The following is an 18795-nucleotide window of genomic DNA, read 5'->3' as shown; positions in this document are numbered from 1 at the left end:
TACTTGGACTCACGGACATCAGCTAGTGCTTGTCTCATGCTGGCTGATCTTTAGTGTTCACAAAACAATTATAGTTCAGCACTGCCAAATACCGTCTGACAGTTGGCATGAAGGAAAATGGTGCTGCCCTGGAAGGGAAACAGGTTTTGGATTACTGATAGGATTATCTGTCTTGTGGCAGTTCCTGTAGTACAGGTTAGTACATCAACCCTCTTAGTGATGGAAAAACTGCTGAAGATAGCTGTCCCGTCCAACCACCACACTGTTTAATTTGATTTGATCCTGGAAGAGCAACAACAGCTTATGGCACAGTTAGAATAGTAAAGAACTGTTGGAGATGAACAAGGGAGCTGATCAAATGTTTATTGGACATTACCAGCATAAGCCACAACGTGTTCAATACATGCAGCGTATAGGTCTGGCACACAAAATGTATTAAGCAATTGACTGTGAGGATTGGAAATCAAGCTTACAGCTGAGCTATTTGTCTTGTTTTTGGGCATTGATAAAAAGAGCAAGACAGGAGAGAGAACCATTGCCTGAATGAATCTCCATTTCTGCTAATGGTAGGAGATATGATTTGATGCCTGGGTATAATGGCCACGTTTTGTTTTTAAAAACTAAACACTCGCTGCAGTAGTTCAATGAAGATGGAGTAGTATTTGAAAAATATGTGACCAGATGTGGTGTTGTGAATGTGTATGTTTATAAATGTATTTTAATAAATTGATACTATTTTCATGCTTTCCTTTGTATTATATTGCAGGCAATTGCCTGTATATAATGGTGATATTCGGTGGCAGCAAGTGAATCCAAATTCTACAGGACCATACCTTGCTTATCCCATATTGCCAACACCACAGCCTCCTGTTTCTACAGATTATGCTTACTACCAGCTCATGCCAGCACCTTGTGCACCAATGGTGGGTTTTTATTCTCCCTTTCCTGCACCATACACTGCACCTTTCCAGCCAGCCAATGTGGTGAATGCATTGTCCGACTGCAATGAAAGACCTGTTACTGCCGGACAAACCTGTCAAGCTACCACTCAGAGAAGCAGAACCAACAGAGGTCCAGTGCCGAAGGTAAGGATTTCCAACTGTATTTGTTCTTAATGCCTTTTCAAATTTAATTACCCTATTTCTCCTTGTTCCAATCAAAAATTACTTTTGATTTTGATCTAAACCTGTGGGATTGAAAGCATTTCATTTAGTGTGTTAAAGTTGATCTGAAGTAGGTAAAATAGACATATTTAATTATATATAAATACACTTCCCCCTCTCCATTCTTCTTGAGCAGTGTACATTTAGAAGTGTCGAATACCATCAAAACGTGTTATGTGTTCTCTGATACTTTGCCCAAATAACCGTGACTTGTGAATAAGATTAGGTAATGATCAACAAACTCTTAAATTCTATGGGAAAGTCAGCAAGTGTCCTAACTCTTTTTTAGCTCAAATCACTGAATAATGAGAACTGATTTTTCTTTTTGTTGTTTTCACTCCTAACCCGAACTGTTGGTGCCAAATCTAATGTTTCTCATAGTTTGACATTATCGATTTAATATGGTTGTGATGACCTTATAAATGGGCTGGAACTTTGACTTCGTCTGTGTAACTGTCATATAAATCTGTTGTTCCTTTTTTTAAAAAGGGATGAACAGCTATGACAAACTATGTTCATTTTTAAAACATCAAAATTATTCCATGTTTTGTGAAACATAGTCTTCAACTCATGCCATTTATTCATCTATCGAGAACCTTGGTTTAGTAAATTGCTTGTAACTAACTTCTTGTGATGGGTTGATATAAAATCTATGAACGGCAATGCTGTAATGATATGCAAAGATTTTGGAACGGGAGAATATAAAAGATTGTTAGCAAAACGAAGTGTTTTACATGTTAATTGGGAGGCATTGGCCTAGTGGTATTATTGCTGTACTGTTAAATCCAGAGACCCAGATAATGTTCTTGGGACCCAGGTTCGAAACCTGACACAGCAGATGGTGGAATTTGAATTCAATAAATATCTGGAATTAAGAATCTAATGATGACCCTGAATCCATTGTCGATTGTTGGTAAAACCCATCTGGTTCACTAAAGTCCTTTTGGGAAGAAAACTGCCATCATTACCTAGTCTAGCTGACATGTGACTGCAAACTCGCAGCAATGTGGTTGACCCTGAACTGCCCTCTGGGCAATTAGGGATGGGCAATAAATGCTGCCTTGCCAGTGATGCGCTCATCCCATGAATGAATAAAGATGACAAAATGCAAGATGTTACCAGGAAATTTTGCAATATGTTAATCTGCAGAGCCTTTACTGATCTTGTGAATACTTTTGTATTAAACAAAATTCAGTGAATTTTCTCTCGTTCCTTCTTGAGCTTGCTGTTATATATTTTCTGTAACTCTAGGTACTTGCCAATACCTTCCCAAACACACTCGTCATGTGTTAACCTTTAGTGATGAGTTTTGTATGGACATGTCTTAACTCGTCCTCACCTGATGTTGCACTTTGTTCTCCAGCTATTCATATTTAGTTATGGTTTGTATTCCCAGTATATTATTTCACCTTCCTGCAGACCATCAAAGGTACATGTAGCATCTTGCTGTTAAGAGAACACTTAACACTGACCGGATTTAGGATCAAGACTAGAGCCTTCCTAATCTTCATGATTGAAGTCCCAAGTGCTACACCTTTCCACCTCATCATCTCCATTTACCCTTCGAAAACGCTGCTTAAATCCAGCCTCTGTTTTGGTCATGGGACCTAATATCTCCTAATGTATCATTTGTGTCTTAATCCGTCTGTGAAGCACCTTAAGATATTTTGCTATGTGAAACAGGCTGTAAAAGTGTCAACTTGCCAAGCTGTTGGAGTAGTTAACTATTAATTTACTGTTTTAGACAAATAACAGGAATTTGTTTTTTGAGTTGAGTTGCATTTCTTGTATTTTGCACAGGTTTTGAGAACAAACAAGCCTCTGGTGAGAAATGTAGCTGTTCAAAAGGAAAACAATGCCTCAGGTCCTGAAAATAAATCGAAGATTGTATTGCTGGTAGATGCAAGTCAGCAAACAGGTAAGAAATCTCACAGAAATATTTATTTTCCAGCTTACCAGGGTCAATCTTAACCAAATTAAGAAACTTAATTCTGATATAGTTACCCTAAACACTAATAAAATAACGCCGGTAGCTGTCTGAGATTCTCTGAACTAATGCATTGGACCAGAGCTCTGAAGTTTCGAAGTCTTGTGGAAAGTCCTGTCACATAGCGACATAAATGGTGCCAGGTAATTAAACAGCCTATACAAGCTGGAAACTCCACAAATGTTTTACTCTCCATGATTGGAGATCCCAGTACGAAAGACTGGGCAGAATCGTTTACATTCATCTACAGCCAGGAGTGCTGAACAAATGGATCTAGCTCTGCCTCCACCTGAGATCACCAGTATCACAGATGACAGTTTTTTCAGCTAGCTTACTTTAGTCCAGAATATCAAAAAAGCTAAAGACAATGGATACTACCTTCTGGGCTCTGACAGCATTCCAGTAATTGTACTGAAGATTTCCACTCTAGAACTAGCCACTCCTGTGTTTCAGTACAGCTTGTCCAGTTACAGAAGGTGCAGGACAAATCCACTTACCTCCTTTTATCTACTCTTGATCACCTGCAAAGTGATGGAATAGATTATTGACTGTCTGCTCCTGACTGGGCCAAACATAGACAGGGAAGCTGGACTCAACAGGTCTTGTGAGAGTGACCTCCTTTTATGTCAAGGTAACATTTCCTAAGTACAGTATCCTTGAATCAAGTGAAGCTCAAGTCAGTGAGAATTAGAAAAACTCTCTCCTGGCTGGAGTCATACCTAACACAAGGAGGTGGTTCTGAATGTTGGTCCATCATCTCGGTCCTATGATCTTACTCCGTGAGTTCCTCTGGGTACTGTTGAATGCAAAGCCAATTTCAGTGTTTGACAGTTACTTTACCTCCATCATGACAACTGAAATGTTTACTGGTGTTAAATGTAATATGATGCATCAAAAATAAATATGATGATACATATGACAAAGGAAACATGCAGGATCCTGATGGTTGGGAGAATATATTTCTTCATGAGAGAGAACAGAGAAACAGGGTCATTGTTTCGAGATCAGGAGCTGCCCATTTAAAAATAGAGAAAGCGAATCTTTTTGAGGATAGAGTCTCTTCGGAAGTTGCTTCCTGAAAAGGTGGTCGAATCTGCGTCCTTGAATGTTTTTAGGTCAGAAGTAGACATTTCTGTTCAGCAAAAGTGTGAAAGATCATCAGTCTTTGGGAGGATAGATTTGAATTCACAGCCAGATCAGCAAACAAGAGGCAATCTAACCATCGCTCCTTCACATCAAAGGATACAATCATTGCTGAATCCCAAATGGTCAGTATCCTGGTGACTCCCATTTACCAGGAACTGAACTTGATAAGGCATATAAATACTGTGGCTTCAAGTGCAGGACAGAAGCTAGGAAATCCGCAGCAAGAAATCATTGTCTTCAGTACTTGTCCACTATCTAATCAAAAGTGTGATGTTATACTCTCCATTTGCCTAAATGGATGCAACTTTTGAGATCACTCAAGAAGCTTGACACCATTCGAAGCAAAACATCCCGCTTGACTGGCATCGTCTTTACCATCTTCAGCATTCACTCCCCTCACCACCAATGCACAGTGCAGCAGTGTGTAGCAGGTACAAGGTGCTCTGCAGAAACACACGAAAGCTCCTTTGACAGCATTTCTCAAGCCTGAGGCCTCTACCACCTAGAAGGACGATGACAGCAGAGACATGGGGAGCATCACCTGTAATTTTGCCTTCAAGGTATACACCATGATGTCTTGGAACTATATCACTGTTCCCTCACTACTTCTGGGTAAAAATCTTGAAATTCTCTTAAGAACACTTTAGTTTAAGGAAGAGTTCACCTACACCATCTGCAAGGCAAGTAGGGATGGGTAATAAAAGCTGGCATTGGCATTGCCATTGCCACCTCCATCCTATGAGCAATTTTATTAGAAACAAAGTGACAAATATTTCATTTCTTTATCTTGCTGGTATGAAAGCACCTTTGTGTTAAAAGTAGCAAGCATTTGGTACTGATAAATTTAAAACTGATAATTTATTGTTATTGAACTTGAATGTTAGCTTCATGTTTTGAAGCATGTGATACAAGAACATTTTCTTGTCGCAGACTACGGAAGGAGTGAGATTGGAAAGGGAATTAACTGTTGAATTTAGAGGGATTACAGACTTGTTAACAGTCACATAGTATGTTGGTATCTTTTAGGTCAAAGTGCATGTAATTTTCAGGATTCTATGTGCTTTGAGCTTTAGCGCAACACTGCTGTTTGGAGTCCAGCTACTGCAGAAGTTAGCAACTCTCATGGAAATGGGGAAAAAACCAGAGATCCTCACTGCACTGTACTGCTCACATACACATGTAATGGGTTTCTGAAATGAGGAATTATATTTTATAATTACAAATGGCTGAAGTATGTTGAATGCAGTTGTGCATTTTTTAATTTATTCTTCGAAAACTAGTTGTTGATTGATTTAATCCCAAAACTAGAAGTGGAACATGTCTCACTTTTTTCCTTTTTAGCAGCTTTCAGCATATCCTATTAGGAAATATATTGCAATGTGTATGGAAAATAGTTTTCAGATGTCATACCAATGCTTCATACTGCTGTCTAAATTTCAAGTCATAACGTTTGTAGTAATATTAAATAGATTAAGTGCTGCTTGCAGTTTTGCACGTCAACTTTCTAGTCATGAAAACTTGATGAATCTGATCTTCAATTGTGAGCAAGTACTTTATTGCTTTGTTTTGGAAAATTCAATAGAAGTGTGTTGATTTTATTGAAGAGACTTTTTTGCTGCTTTGTGGCAATGTTATCTTTAAAGTATGCCTTTGTTTTGGTAGTCTAAAGTTGGAGCTTTAAATGAATGGTGCAAAATCAAAATGAGCAGTTACTAGAAAGATTTTTATAATCTATATATTCAATTGTAACTATGGTTGTCTTTATCCTTAAAAGATTTTCCTGGGGATGTAGCCAATAAAACACACTCTGAGAGGGCCAGCCCCTTGCTTTGGAAATCAAAAGTCAGAAGAAGAAGAGCATCTCACCCTGCTGCTGAATCTTCAAGTGAACAAGGAGCTAGTGAAGCTGACATTGACAGTGATAGTGGCTACTGCAGTCCCAAACACAGCCACAGTCAGACCACATCAGCTGCTACAAGGAGTACAGAATGCAAAGTATGCAAATCTACATAGTTCATGTAATTGAAATAACCTGTGATATTAAAATTTTATAAAAATAATGGCGAATTATGGTTGTCAGCAGTGTCTGAAGCATTTCCCGTACTTTTTCAGAGTGTAGCTCTTTTCTCCCCCTCCATGCCACAACCGTGACAGGGTTCCCAAGAATTCCACTCCATAGCGTCCATGTTCAAGGTCATTCTTTGCCATTTTTGCCACCTCCTGGGATGATATCACAAACAGTGATAATGGGAACTGCAGATGCTGGAGAATCCAAGACAATATCATAAAAAACACAAAGCTATCACAAACAAATGTGTTTTTTTGTCTCCTCACCTGTCAGTGTTCTGAAGGGATTTTTTCTTCCCTAGTCCACATCTGGTATCACCCCCAACACCTTAGCAGCATCCCATTATCACCTTCCTGTGCAATTTCAGGAGGAGTAACACTTACCTTTTTACCTCCTCCCTTCTCATTATACAAAACCTGAAATATTCCTGCCAAGTGAGGTAGCAATTTACTTGTACACTTCTCTCAATCTAGTCCACTGTATTCACTGCTCACAATGTGGCCCCCTCTATGGACTGGGTGACCACTTTGTAGAACACTTCTGCTCAGACTGCAGACTTGGTCCTGACGTCTAGTTGCTTGTGGTTTTAGTACGCCGCCTTGTCTACATGGCTTGCAATTCTGTTTTGTCAATATTGTTTTCATAGTTGTTCTTTCAGCTGTGACCTCTAATGCCTACTCCCCCGCACCCACCCCCCCACCCCACCACCACCACCCCACCACCACCACCCCACCACCACCACCCCAGGCTTTCTATGACCTTTCCTTTCTCTACAACTTGCTCCTCCCAACCTTTTCAGCATCATCAAATCCATCACTTTTCCCACCTGTTTGTGGTTCCAAAGAAGAGTCACGTTGGAATTGAAACATGAACTGTGTTTCTCTTTGCAAAAACAGCCAGACCTATTGAGTTTTTCCGGTCTTTCTTGTTTTTATTAGAAATTGTTTCTACTTTGTAATATGTCACACAGAAAAACGTTTAAAAAGGAATATAATTTTACTGATATAAGCTCTTGGTGGAACTGTCCTATCCAATAAATAGTCAGCAGCATTTAGGACTTTGAAGAATACAAGCCAGGATTAAGGAATCCCAATAGGTTCAAAATTATTGAATTAGAATCCATAAAATCCTACAGTGGGGAAGCAGGCCATCCAGCCCAACAAGTCCACACCAATCCTCTGAAGAGCATCACACCCCACCCCACCCCTGCAGCCCTGCTCTTCCCATGGCTAACCCATCCAGCCTGCATATCCCTGAACACTGTGGGCAATTTAGCTTGGCCAATCCACCTAACTTGCACATCTTTGGACTGTGGCAGGAAATCCATGCAGACACAGAGAATATGCAAACTCCCCACAGACAGTTGCCCAAGGCTGGAATTGAACATGGTTCCCTAGCGCTGTGTGGCAACAGTGCTAACCACTGAGTCACCATGCTGCCCATATACTTGTCTAGATCAAAATATTATGCTTTTGCATGCAGTAGAGAAATATATATTGTTTGAAGTGCAGTCCTTCAAGTTACCTTATGTGGAGGTTCTGCTTATTAACCTGGTCTATGAAGCTGTAATAACATTGATTTAGGTTTGTACTGAGTTTAGGTATATGTAGCAAACAGCTCATTTCTAGTTGAACCAATCATGGAGAAGACTTTGGCTGTGCATTGTGTTATGAAGTCAAAGGGCTAGTTTACTAACTTACTGCATATAAATACAAAAATAATTAAAACTGAAACCTACCTCAAAACATTTAGTCTATTAATACAAGTTTAAATTTTAAAACTGTAAAAATGTACATTTTAATTAAATTACTGGTGCAAATAACAGCATATTCATCCAGTAATTGAAATCCAATCTTTTATTTTGTTGCATTCAGAAGAAACCTTTTGGGTTGAAACCACCTAAATAAAGCAGGTGCAAGTCCTGGCAGTAAAACCTGGTTTGGGTTCTATTCTGAAATAGATATTTTGTGGCAGTTGCCACTTTGAAATGATTTTGCTTTTACTGAAATGTAGTGACTAGGCATAGAAAGAGTTGGATTAAACTGTTGTTTGTTTTATTTCAGGTAGACGATTTAACAGGAATTACAGGTAATTAATTTAAATATTTGTGCTGTAAAATTTTCACAGCAGTCACAAGAACATGTAAGTCACTGCCTAATGGGAATTATTGAAGAAAAAGCCATTGATTTTATGCATGAAAAGGACATTGTGTGTGTGTGTGTGTGTGTGTATCTGTCTGCCTGTCAGTCAGGGTAAGGAGGGAAAGGACAGGCAACATGGGAAGGATATCAATGTGCTGTATAAATATTTGGCAAAAATTCAGACCAGATACCTTGTTTCTGTTCTGCATGTTCAAATTATTCAACTGAAATAAAATTAGAATAAATTAGACTCGTAGAATGTTTGCAACACAGAAAAGGTACTTGGCTTATTGAGCTTGTGTGATTTCTACAAAAACAGCACCTCAGAGTGACAGTGTGGAACTGGAGGAATACGGCAGGCCAGGCAGCATCAGAGGAGCAGGAAAGCTGACATTTTGGGTCGGGACCCTCCTTCAGAAATGGGGCAGGGAGAAGGGAACACAAATAAATAGAGAGAGGAGGGGGAGGACTGGGAAAGGTTGGTGGGATGGTGATAGGTGAGTGCAGTGGTGGGGATTGGTCAGTGAGGTGGAAGAGCGGATGGCTGGGAGAGAAGACATAGGCTCCCAAGGTAGAATATGAGGTGCTGCTCCACCAGTTTCTGGGTGGCATTATTGTGGTACTGGAGGAGGCCCAGGATGTCGTCCAGGGAGTGGGGGAGGATGTTCAAGTAGTTTGCAACCTGAAGGTGTTGTCGTTTATTGCAAACAGAACAAAGTGGTCTCTGAGTCTCCACTTGGTCTCACCAATGTAGAAGTGCCTTGGGAGCCTACAACCCAGTGATCTCAATGTGGACTATACTAGTTTCTAAATCTCCCCACCCCTGGACTCATCCCATGATCAGCCCTCCCTTTCATCCCCACCTCCTTGACCTGTCACAACCTGTCTGTCTTCTCTCCAACCTATCTGCTCTTCCCACCTCACTGACCAATCCCCACCACTGTCTACCTGCAATCACCTATCACCACCCCCATCCCTCCTCTTTATTTATTTCAGAGCTCCCTTCCCCCTCCCCCGTTCCTGAAGAAGAGTCCCGACCTGAAACGTTAGCTTTCCTTCTCTGCTGCGTGGCCGGCTGTGTTCCTCCAGCTCCACACTGTTTTGTCTGACTCCAGCATCAGTCGTTCTTAGTACCTCAGAGTATCCTCATTAGCTCTGCAAAATTAAAATGCAACTTTCTTGAGCCATAATGTAACATATCCTACTATTAAAATTGTCAGTTGCACAAAAACAGAACATCCTTCAAAATATAGGACCATTTGTTTTTGTGAAAAATTAACCAGGTATATCCTGTGCACAAACAGTAGGACAAATCCAACCCAGCCAATTACTGCTCCATCAGTCTACTTTCGATACTTCTCCAACTCAGTTTTTGTTTAATTTTCTAATTCATTTTATCAGTGCTGCCTACTGTCTTGTACCTCTCTTTATAAGATTATCCATCATCTTTTTGTTTGAAGCTGGAAAGCCATATTTCTTTCCTCCTTTCAAATTTTCCTTTAAATTTTATTTATTCTCTCAAATAGGGAAAAGGAGAACTTCATATTTATTATAGCATGTTTCACAGTGTAAGCATATTTTAAAGCAGCTTGCAAACAATGAACTTTTTTTTGGAGTGTTGTCTTAGGTAAATACACACCACATGGTCTAACTAGCTTCAATGAATCACTGACCATATAATTTCTTTGTATTTTGTTTGAAAAATAAATATTTTAGTAGGGCATTAGGAGAACACTTCTGATAGAATAGTTCACCTGAGGGTGCTGTCAGGGCCTCTTTTAATGTAGTCAGACCAACATCATCTCCAGTATCGATACAGTGTTGGAGCTAGAGGAACACTGCAGGTGAGGCAGCATCAGAGGAGCAGGAAAGTTGACGTTTTGGGTTGGGACCCTTCTTTAGGACTAGGTAGGAGGCAGGGAGCTCAAATAAATAGAGGGAGGGGGCTGGAGCTCTGTCAAGATAGGTCTGGTGGTGATAGGTGGAGGGGCTTATAGAGATTGGCCAGTGGGAAGGTTGGAGCAGACAGACGAGAAGGAAGATGGACAGGTTATGTCTGATCAAGAAGGGATAAGAGGGAGGGCTGGACATGGAATGAGGGTAGGGGTAGGGAGGTTTTGAAGCTAGTGAATTTTCTGTTGAGGCCATTGGACTGTAAGCTCCTGAAACAGAATATAAGGTGGTGTTCCTCCAATTTTCTTGCTGCCTCATTGTGACATTGGAGGAGGCCCAGGATGGGCATGTTGCCCAAGGAGTGGGAAGGGAAGTTCAGAAGGCTGTCGAGCGGAAGGTGGTGTTGATTGGAGCATACAGAGCTTAGATGCTCCGAGTCTGTCAGTAAGGCTGCACTTGGCCTCTCGATGTAGGGAAGACCACATCAGAGCTAAAGGTACAGAGCTAAAGTAGACCCGGTTAGAAAGCATACAAGTGAATCCCTGTCTGATACAGGATGATAGTTTTGGCTCTTGGACGAAGGTGAGAGGGGTGGCGTAGGGGCAGCGAGAGCACTTGCTGCTGTTTCAGGGAAAGATGCCAGGTGTGGTGGGGTTGTTGTGGAGCGGACAAGGGAGTCACAGAGTAGTCCCTTTGGAAACGAGGCAGGGGTAAGGAGCAGAATATCTCTTTTGGTAGTGTCTGATTGAAAGTGGCAGGGGATGATGTTTTGGATTAACTCTTCCCATTGTCCAATCTGCACAACCCTCGACCTGCATCCACCTATCAATGCCCCACCTCCACATTAATATCTGAGCTTCCTACCCCCCGCCCAGTCCTGATGAAGGGTCCCGACCCAAAACATCAACTTTCCTGCCCTCTGCTGCCTGACTTGTGTTCCTCCAGCTTCACACTGTGTCAACTCTGATTTCTAGCATCAGCAGTTCTTGCTAACTTCCATCACTTCCAGTATAATACTTTGTGAGCATGTAATAATGTAATACTGTAAAATGTATCGGCCTACTTTTGTAGTTGGCTCTGTGGAATGGCATTTATACCTGCTATTTCTGGCCTCAAAACGTAAGTATTGCCACCGTGCTATTGCTATCATTTAAGCTTCCTGATGCTAAATATTAGCATTGATTATTTAAACCACATAGTCTTTATTTATGCAGGCCGGCACTGAGCAAATTAGGTAGGGTGCGGTCGAAACTGGATCCTGTTTTGTTTCCCATTTTTGAAATAACACTGGAAAGGTTTCATTTATTGCTTGTCCCTTATAGCTCTGAGCAGACAATTGTGGTATGCCTCCTTAAACCAGTTGATTTGATACATGAATGGCTCTTTGCTTTGATTACTGTTCTGTTTAGGTTGCATTTGTTCAATGTTGAACTTTGCTCTTAGTTGTTTCGACATTATTCATAAAGTACATATCTCGCTGACTTCTTTCCTCTTCCTGTGCTTGTATTTTTCATTCATATGAAATTATATATTTGTGGTATAAGAAATGTTTGGACAGGTGTTGCAATATAGTATGATTAGATTTAACAAATTTGGTTTTTGGTAGACAGATCTATCGTTATCCATTAGTTTGTTTGAATTTTATAGTGGTTTGAATTTTGTAATGTTTTAAATATAAATAAAGTTCTAAATTTTTAGCCTAAAATGTATTTTATGTATATCTAAGTGTAAGTTAGTATGTGTTAATTATATAATCATGAAAGCTTGCATCATGTGATGCTACACTTAATACGTGTAATAAGAAAATTATGTAAGTTATTATCTTTTAGCTATTAATGAGCTGAATTTTTATTTTTTCCCCCAGGAGGCCCCAGTTGGGCAAATGTAGCTTCCCAAGCGCCACAAAGATTTGCAATCGACAGAATGCAGCCTTTTTCTTGTGGTCGAGGTGGCAGGCCAGTGGATCTGCGAAATTCTCAGGTATGTGTGTAAACTTGCTACCAAAATTCAGAATTTGGACCATTCATGTTTATAAATTGCTTTAATATAGAAACTTCCTTCTCTTTCAGTTAGTGAATTTATTCTATTGCTGTACAGATTGGGGCCTTAATTGGCCAGACTTTTCAGTGAATGAACATCAGTAAAATGCTGAGTAAAATTATTAGTCTGATTTAATGACCTCGCCATCAGTAATTTAATTGGTAATTGTATTGGAAACCTCACAGCTGATGACTAATATTGCAACATAACTTGGAAATACGAAGCAGATCAAGCAGTATCTGTAGAAAGAAACAGTTGAAATATTGTTTTGAGATGGTCTTTCATCAGGACTTCAGTTAGCTGATCATCCAGTGAAGTTATGTGGGTGAAACTGATAAAGAAGGGATGATCAACTTATTGTGATTGTATTATAGCCTCCTCTCCCCCCGCCCCCACCCCAGAAGTCAGCAGGAAAGTGAGAAGTAAATACGTAAGGATATCTCTGCTATCTGTGAGGTTTTCTCCTGTAATAATAGGGATTTTACTTTTCCAAACGTAGACTGGGACTGTCATTAGTGTTAAGGGCTTGGATGGAGAGGAATTTAAGTTTGTACAAAACTTTCTTGTTTAATATGTGGGTGTACCTACTAGAGAGCAAAACTTGACCTTCTGTTGGAAAATAAGGCAGGGCATGTGACTTGAGGTGTCAGTGGGGGAGCACTTTTTGGAAGGTGATCGTATTAGTTTTAAAATGTCTATTTATGGAAAAGCATAATAGATCTGATCAGAATTAAAGTTCTAAATTGGAGTAAGGCCAATTTTGGTGGTATTTCAGGGGCTTTCAAAAGTTGATTTGGGTGATGTTATTTGCAGGTAAAGGAATGGATGGAAAGTAGGAGGCCTTTAAAAATGAGATAACAAGAGTTCCGAGACAGTGTGTTCCGTTAATGTGACGGGCAAGGTTGGTAGGTATAGGGAATGCTGATTTGACTAGAGAAATTGAGGCTGTGGTCAAGAAAAAGTGGGACCATATAGCTGGTATAGACATCTTGGATCAAGTGAATCCCTAGAGGAATACAAGGGCAGTTGGAGTATACTGAAGGGAAATCAGGAGGGCAGGAAGCGGGCATGAGATAGCTTTGACAGTTAGGGTTAAAGGGAATCCAGAGGGATTCTATAAGTACATTAAGGGCAAAAGAGTAGCTCAGGAGTGAATAGGGCACCTTTAAAGATTGACATGGCTGCCTGTTTCGAAACATAGGAGATGTGAAATACCAAACAAATATTTTCTGTCAGTATTTCCTGTAGAGAAAGATATGGAAGCCAAGTTTCTTGAGGAAATAAATTGTGACGTCTTGAAAAGAGCTCATATTACAGAAGAAGAGGTACTGGAGGTCTTAAAATGCATAAAGGTAGATAAACCCTTGGGACCTTATGTGTTTCTCAGAACTTTGTGCAAAGCTAGGGAAGTGATTACTGGATACTTCTATTATCAACAGCCATGGAAGAGGTGCCAGAAGACTCTGGAGTGGCTAATGTTGTGTCATTATTGTTGAAAGGCTGTAAGGAAAAGCAAAGGAACTATAAACCATTGAGGAAATTGTTGGAGGGGATCCTGAGGGGCTGGATTTGCATGCATTTGGAAAAGCATGGACTGATAGGGATAGTCATTATGGTTTTGTGGATGGGCAATTGTATCTTACTACCTTGCATTTTTATTTTTGAAGAGGTGACAAAGAAGGTTGGTTGAAGGCAGAATAGTAGATGTTGTCTATTTAGATTTCAGCAGTGACAAAGTTTCACATGGTAGACCTGATTTAGAAGGGTTAGATTACGTCTGTTCTGGGGGAGGTGACCAATTGGATACAAAATTGACTTGAAGGTGGTGGTAGAGGGTTGTTTTTCAAACTGGAGGCCTAAGGTCCCGTTATATTCTGAGATAACATCTTCACCATCCACTAAACCATCTATTCTGGTGTCGCCTGCAAACCAATTGACTATATACTGCCTATATTCACATCAAAATCATTTATATAAATGACAAAAAGCAATGGAGCCGGCACTGACCCTGATCCTAGCACTTCAGCCTGTACCTTTACCAACTCATCCCAATCTATCGTGAAACTCCAACCAAATCAAGGTGTTCCCACATCTTCCTTTTGATCTCCATTTTGAACCATATTAAAAGAAATTTAAACACATGTAATCAAAAGTTTGAAGCAGTAAACTAGAAATTGAATGCTGAGACTAGAAAAAGTTGTTGTCATTACATTGTGCTACATTATTTTGTTTCATAAATTCTGACTTGGAGATTAACTGCCATGTGAACACCTTTTAGACTCAATGCAAATGGCCATTAATTAGATAACTTAACAATCATCGTTAACAAAGTGTGGAGCTGGATGAACACAGCAGTCCAAGATGCTGCTTGGCCTGCTGTATTCATCCAGCTCCACACTTTGTTATCTCGGATTCTCCAGCATCTGCAGTTCCCATTATCTCTTAACAATCATAGTTTATTTGTTAACGTAGGTAATATCTGATTTACTTTATGTACAGCAATTCATTTGGCTACTCCAAACAATGCACAGGTTTTTTTAAAATGAAAATACTACATTAATCTTCAGTTTGCCTGTGTGCCTTCTACAGGTTTGTGATTTTGATACTTCAGCCACAATTTGAGTATTTCTGCGAGTATTGTAAAGTTTTACTTTCATTTATCAAGAGATCAACTTCAAAAATATCTTTCCACACCTTATTGCAGAAGATAAACACAGTCAACAAAACTTCAAGTAACTTACGACAGTTGAGAAAGTGGAAATGACAGTTATTGATCTCTTACGACTTTAAGTAAATAGCTCTCCATTTTCTTCCTCACTTTTTAGAGGAAACAACTCTCTGCAGTCAGCAGTCTTGGTACTTGATACCCAAATCCAAGTAACAGAGGCAAAAACACAAAATCCATTAAGAAAATAATGGTAGTATTTTAATAGGGATGAAGCTTTGAAAATGAAGTGCAATTTAGTTTGGTGATGGTAATAAAGGTATACTATTATTCCAAAAAAATTGGTGTGGAACATAATGGTACGAATTACACCAATTTGAAGGAAAATATGCACTTGAACCATGGCACACTATAAATACAGTGTTACGACGATCAGTTTCTTTCACATGGCTCTGTTGATGCGCAGGATAACTCCAGAGGAAAGGTGCAAAGTTTGTCTTCTCAAAGAACGCCAAACCATCAAAAGAATCGAGATTGGACTGCTGGACAGTCGTCTGAAGCGCCACAGTTTGTCAGTGGGCAAATGGCTGGAACTGATCAAAAACCTGATTCTTTATGTTTTGAGGTATTGAGGGTTTAATTTAGTCACACTAAAAAGTGTAATCATGTTACTTGCATCTTAGATTGTTGCTATCTGATACCTCATTTGAGTTGATGCTGCATGAGATCTGGTTTTGTGCTTTGCAGATCAGGAAGCTATTAAGTCAAATATTTTGCTTTTGCCACGTTGGTTGATAAAAGATGTTGGATATAAGCCATCAACGCTCCTCGGTTGATATGAAGAAATGGACCAGCTCCTACTTCCTTTTTGTTTTACATATTCTGTGCTCAAGTATCATTTAAACCAAAGAATCACTGTGGGATGATTACTTTAAATTCCCATCTTCAAAATCTTGTCTTCTGTTTTTCACAAGTAGTATCATTTGATTTACCGTGAAGGTTTCATATGGTACAGTAACACAGGATAAGCCAATTCCCATCAAAATAGCACCCATTGTATTAATAGCTGATCATTGTTGTTCACCAGTAACCTGTAAATAGTTGCATAAAAAATTGAAAGTGTTTTTATGTTCTTGCATTTCAGCAGTGTATAAATCTCTGTTATATACAGGATGACAGTGAGTTTCCAGAATTGATCATTGGAGCTGGTGTTTCCAAGAGCAGAGTTGTAGCCCACGATAATACTCAGAATAAAAATTCTGCAATTTGTCAACTCTCTAAAAAGCAACTCGGGGTGGGTGTTGTATCCATTTTCATTTATATTAATGCCTTTAGCAGCATGTCAATGTTTAAAATTCTTTACTAAGATAAAATTTAGTACAGTGCATCATTCTGAAAAAGACAACTGAAATGTCATCAGGTTTTACCTTTTCAAATGTTCACTATTTGAATAAATTATACTTTACAAATTCCTTTTTAAACTATCTGATAATGTTACTGATGAAAATAATATTTTATGCCTTATTTTAGCTGGGTGATCTTCCAGAAACTTCTCCAATCAACATAGTGCAGACACCTATTCCAATAACTACAGCTATTCCAAAGCGTGCTAAAAGTCAAAGGAAAAAAGCATTGGCTGCAGCCCTTGCTACTGCTCAGGAGTATTCAGAGATTAGCATGGAGCAGAAAAAGCTCCAGGTGAGTATTTCTTGTTTAATTCTTAAAAAAATGTTTGTAACTTCCTTTCTTCCAGTTTTGCATATTATTTTCGATGACCATCAGAATATTTGAGTTTAATGTGATCAAGTTAAATTATTAGCATGAATATATATTTGGTGAATTTGATATGTGCAAGTTTCTTTCATCGTTTAATGCATGGCTTGCTACATATAGGGCCATGGGCATATCAGGAAAGTTTGACTGTTCTGTTCTTAAATGTTAAAGAGCAAATGCCTTTCACTTGTCAATGTAATGTCTGCTTATATTCCTTGTTCCTGTCACCAAAAAAGTGTCTGGTTCCAAATAACTTTCAAGTCCATGTAATGCTTTTGTGGATATAGTCTATCAGTATCCTATTACAGGACTAAGTTCAAGATGCTATAAGTGTTGTGAAATATGATAGACTACTTTATCTGCTGTAAAGTTAATATAAATATCTTAGGAACTGTGGTTGTTTACTTCAAATACTGTGCAACTCTTGCTTTTTGTACCTGGTCTTATGTCTTATTCTCCCCAGGAGGCTCTGAATAAGGCAGCAGGGAGGAAGAGTAAAGCCCCTGTACAACTAGACCTTGGTGACATGTTAGCTGCACTAGAGAAACAACAGCAAGCCATGAAAGCAAAGCAACTGACTAACACAAAACCTCTATCGTACTCTGGTATGGTAAATTTTGCAGCTGTGCTTATTTAATTTTGCTTTCTCAGACAATTCTATCCCTGTAATATTTGTGTTTGAAGTGGAAAGCACTTTCACTTTTTGTGCACACAAATTGTGCCCATACAAGGAAATGCCGTACTGTTCCTTTCTAAAATCAAACTTATATTTGCTGAGATAACAAGGTGTAGAGCTAGATGAACACAGCAGGCCAAGCAGCATCAGAGGAGCAGGAACGCTGACATTTCGGACCTAGGCCCTCCTTCAAAATTTTTTTTAGGTTTCTGTGCTGCACTGCATGTTAGTATGCAGTATTAATTCCTTCTAATGTGAATATTCTGAATTGTGTGCTTTCTTTGTGCAATAGAACAGAATTGACTCAGGTCATTTTACATAAGACTATTCCGATTTTTATTTTGATTTGATTTATTATTGTCACATGTCGTGAGACATCAGTATTGTCTTGCATGCCTTCTTGCCAATCATAGCTTACTTGAGTACATCAGGGTAACAGAACAGAATGTAGAATATAGTTAGAGCTACAGAGAACGAGCAGAGAAAGATCAATTCTAATATGTGAGAGGTCCATTCATAAATCTGATAACAGCAGGGAAGAAGCTGTTCTTGAATATCTTGGTACATGTTTTCACAGTTTTGTATCTTCTGCCCAATGGAGGAGGATGGGAGAGAGTATAACAGGGGTGAGAGAGGTCTTTGATTATGTTAACTGCTTTCCTGAGGCAGCAGTAAGTGCAGAGTCAGTGAAAAGAAGGCTGGTTTTTGTGATGGACTGGACTGTGTTAACAACTCTGCAATTGCTTGTCGTCTTGGGCAGAGCAGTTGCTATATTGAGCTGAACTGCATTCAGATAGAATGTTTTGAATGGTGTATCTATAAAAATTGGTAAGAGTCCTTGTGGACATGCAGTATTTCCTTAACCACCCAAGGATGTAGAGGCATTGCTGTGCTTTCTTAACTGTAGAATTGACGTGGATAGATCAGGACAGATTGTTGGTGGTATTTATTCCAATGAATGTGAATCTCTCGATCACCTCCACTTCAGCACCATTGATACAGACAGGGACGTGTCCTCCACTCTGCTTCCTGAAGTTGATGAACAGCTCCTTCGTTTTGCTGGTATTGAAGAAAAGGTTGTCTTTACACCATGCCACTAAGGTCTCTGTCTCTTTGCTGTGCTGCCTCATCGTGTTGAGATCCAACCCAGTACGGGTGGTGTCATCAGCAAATATGTAAGTGGACTTAGAGCTGAATTTGGCCACACAATCATGAGTGTTAAGGAGTATAGTAAGAGCCTGAG

The 18795-nt window shown here is 39.5% G+C and overlaps 1 protein-coding gene across 7 annotated transcripts in view; it reads left to right on the top strand.

The window, feature by feature from the left end:
• secisbp2l (SECIS binding protein 2-like) overlaps window positions 1-18795 on the top strand; it is a 75717-nt gene that overhangs the window by 36356 nt on the left and 20566 nt on the right. For 5 of the 7 annotated variants that reach the window (XM_048562793.1, XM_048562797.1, XM_048562798.1 and 2 more), the window contains 9 exons: window positions 767-1085; window positions 2964-3081; window positions 6071-6291; window positions 8428-8452; window positions 12263-12378; window positions 15570-15728; window positions 16248-16397; window positions 16634-16801; window positions 17340-17481. In XM_048562793.1, coding sequence (XP_048418750.1) covers window positions 767-1085; window positions 2964-3081; window positions 6071-6291; window positions 8428-8452; window positions 12263-12378; window positions 15570-15728; window positions 16248-16397; window positions 16634-16801; window positions 17340-17481 — 1418 coding nt within the window. The remainder of the gene's footprint in view (window positions 1-766; window positions 1086-2963; window positions 3082-6070; window positions 6292-8427; window positions 8453-12262; window positions 12379-15569; window positions 15729-16247; window positions 16398-16633; window positions 16802-17339; window positions 17482-18795) is intronic. The other 2 variants (XM_048562796.1, XM_048562794.1) reach the window with 2 other exon arrangements.

The sequence above is a fragment of the Stegostoma tigrinum genome, chromosome 33 (assembly GCF_030684315.1).
Source record: "Stegostoma tigrinum isolate sSteTig4 chromosome 33, sSteTig4.hap1, whole genome shotgun sequence".
Taxonomy (NCBI): Eukaryota; Metazoa; Chordata; class Chondrichthyes; order Orectolobiformes; family Stegostomatidae; genus Stegostoma; species Stegostoma tigrinum.
Note: the sequence above shows the minus strand (reverse complement) of the source record. Positions and strands in the feature narration are given on the sequence as shown.